General features: G+C 38.8%; 1 protein-coding gene across 1 annotated transcript in view; it reads right to left on the bottom strand.

Moving 5' to 3' along the window:
* The window catches only part of doc2b (double C2-like domains, beta), a 190,928-nt gene extending 188,821 nt beyond the window's left edge, over window positions 1–2,107 (bottom strand). Inside the window, exon 1 of the mRNA XM_071205513.1 lies at window positions 1,510–2,107. Within this exon, the coding sequence (XP_071061614.1) occupies window positions 1,510–2,107 (598 nt within the window). The remainder of the gene's footprint in view (window positions 1–1,509) is intronic.
* Window positions 2,108–3,186: the final 1,079 nt, after the last annotated feature.

Raw genomic sequence — 3,186 nt, 5'->3', positions numbered from 1 at the left:
GTCTCTGTGTCTGGTGGTTTTTAGTCCGGATGCTGCGGTACCGCCTGCCAGACTGCAGCAGACAGAACAGTTTGTGGCTGGGGTGATGGGGTCTTTTATAATCCTGAGGGCTTTCTTTAAGGTTAACCTGGTATTTTTACTCCACTACATTTATTTGAGTTACTTTACAGATTTGGATTAATGATGTGAAATATAAACAACCCTTAAATCAGACTTTAGTTACACCTGAATGAAATTCAGTGAAGGTGATTGTCAAGTGCCAACAATCAGGCGAGATATTTGATAGTTGGTGCTTGAGAAGACTAAATATTTATCTGCAGATCCGTTTAAAAAATATTCATTACTCGTTATTCTCTAATAGTTCATTAAAGACTGTATATAATTGCTATTTTGCACATCCCTTTCAAGATTTCAAGATTGTCTAAGGTTTATTGACATATCATATACACAACAGTGTAGTTATGCAATGAATGAAAAACGTGGGTCACAGGTTCCTCAACAGTGCATTACAAGACATCTATCAATGTGCGTATACTTCCACCATTACACTGTCGTATTCTGCACATTTCTTTAATTAAAGCCTTATTAGTTAGCACATCATCCTATCAGGCACTAAACTGTTTTACTCTAGATATCATTTGAGTATCTTCTTGATATTTTCTATTCTATATTTATATAATTGACCTTCTACTTTCCCACTATTTTGTATGTACTCTTAATATTTAAATGTTTTCATAAAATATAACACATTCAAAAGTGCTTTACAAAAATGAAAGACATTAAGAAAAAGGCATTTTAAACAGTCATTAAAAAGCAACACAATCTTCCTGCATTGCAATTACTCTAAACGTGTAATAACGTGCTTTAACCAGTCGGTGGTTTGGGTTAAAAGCATAGGTTAAAAGGCTGTCAAGTTTACAGTGTTAACAAAATAAAATATACTGCTGTTTCCGGTTTAGTTTACGACGAATATTATTTAGTTATTGTTTTGATATTTGTAACACAAAAGCGATGGAAAAAAACCATAGCAACAAAAAAAAGATGGTCTTAACATGACCCAGCGGTCTAGAAGTTAATAAAAAACAATAATATCAAAACAAAATATTACTACTAACTTTATTGTGAAATTAAAACAGAACGGTAAAAGAATAGTTTCTGGTCTATTCTGATGCCCGATCTCTGTAGATAGATAAAGAACTACGACAGATGTGTAATATTTAATGCAGCCAAACCATTTATTACAATGCATTCATGTGATGACTTTCAAAGAGTAAAGCAAGCACTGCTGAATAAAGTATGATTTTCACTTTTACTTTTCCTTAAAAACTAACCAATTTAATAAAAATCACAGTTGCATTACACACAATGCACTGTTTTTTGAGAACACAAATTCGTAACTAATGTAATTTTTACATTCTGACCAAAAATAAAAATAATAATGAATACAAATAAAATAAAAGAAGCCTCCCGTGAGTTACTACAAGCTATAAAGTAGATTGGTGGAGTCACGCATTCTGGTGAGATCAGGTTGAGTCCACTGTATCTTCGGGCTCTGCCTCTTCATCTGGGAGCTTGGTGAGGAACGTCTCAGCTGTTCAACTTCTCGCTGAAGAGCTGCGCTCTTGTCTTTCTCAAACTGCAGCTCTTTTGAGAGCTTAGCTTGAGTGATAATATGCGCCACTTTGAGCTCCTCAAAATCCTCCTGAAGAACCGTCTTCTTCTTCTCCCGGAGACATTTGCTCTCGATAGCTGCAATCCTGGAGCTGCTGACGTCGTCTTGGTTACAGCTCCTCTTCAGCCTCTCCAGCTCTTTATGCATAGACCTAGTTCTCTTGGCGTGCATCAGCTTGAGGGATTTCTCCTGACCTAACTGCAATGTAGTCTGGCCCAGTTCTTCCTGTGCCTCCTTCTCCCTTTTGAGGATCTCTTGGTTGAAGCACTTCTGACAAGCCAGCTCTCGTTTAGCCTCCTCCAGTGCTCTGCTGAGCCGGGAGTTAGCATCAGAACTGTTAGCAGGCTTGTGCTCGAGCATATTGCTCTGCTCTCTTTGTGAGTCCTGCACGGTGTGGGGGTCCAGGGCCATCTTATGGGCTCTCCCTCGCTCCATCTTTAGCAGGTAGAATATTTCCTAGCTTTCTGTGTCGAGGAAGTCTGTCACTGGTGTGTCTCTGCTCAAGATGTGTCAGGTCGCTCTGAAGGAAAGTTGTTTGTGCTGGCTCAGAGCCTGGGTCCTATTTGCTAACTATTTTGGAATGACCTGTGACCTCATGGTGATGTCACGAGCAGATAAAAGCACTTGGAGCACCTGATGTCATCGGAGCTCTGCCAACATCCTACAATGACATGATGGCATGTTTGGAACTCACCATGACAACCGAGCCATGGGACTCAATTCCCAGAATCCTCCATGGGTATCCGCTATCACCTCCTGAAAAAGGAGAATCAACCGCAACCAAAATTAATTAACAGTTTTAAGAGTAAATTAAGAAATGTTTCCAATATTCTGGGTCTAAAAGAAACTGGTTAATTCAGGTTTCTAACTCTATGTTTTCAAGACATACAACTGCGTTTTGGACGTTATACACACTGCACTGATGTAGTACTTTATATGTATTATTCTTTATGTGTTATGTACTGCATTCAATTTAAATTTTCTCATGATATAAATAGGTTATGTGTCATGTTATATTTCTCGTATATATGGTACATGGAAAAAAGTCACATTTAAAACATGGCACAAAATGTCAACTAAAAACTACAGCTACTTTTGACCAAGAGGTAGTCATTCAGTGTTCTTTGGTGGACCAGTGCAATATAGACACTGTATCTAAATCAAAGATGTTTTATTTATAGGTTATTTTGTGGTACATTTTAAATTATATTTGCAAGATGTGACGACTCCTCCACACCACGTGGGGAGCTGTTTCTGTGTGTTCTTTGTTTGTGTGCTTAGGTTCGCAGGTTCAGGGGTTGATGAGCTACACCTGGAATTGAACAGGATATAGGAGGAGCCCAGCCGGTTCTTAGGAGGACTCCTCTGGTCCAGGGCTGAAGTCGAATAGTCCATTTAGCTTAGGAACCTTCCTAAAGGAGTGAAATGACCCGGAAGTCCCTCAGTGGCAGCCATGATAAGTGCCGTTCGAATTCTCTAGAATGATGAGAATGATAGGAAAGGAGGTTTCAAAC

Source organism: Pseudochaenichthys georgianus, chromosome 14, assembly GCF_902827115.2.
Source record: "Pseudochaenichthys georgianus chromosome 14, fPseGeo1.2, whole genome shotgun sequence".
Classification (NCBI taxonomy): Eukaryota; Metazoa; Chordata; class Actinopteri; order Perciformes; family Channichthyidae; genus Pseudochaenichthys; species Pseudochaenichthys georgianus.
This window is presented reverse-complemented; position numbering and strand designations above follow the sequence as displayed.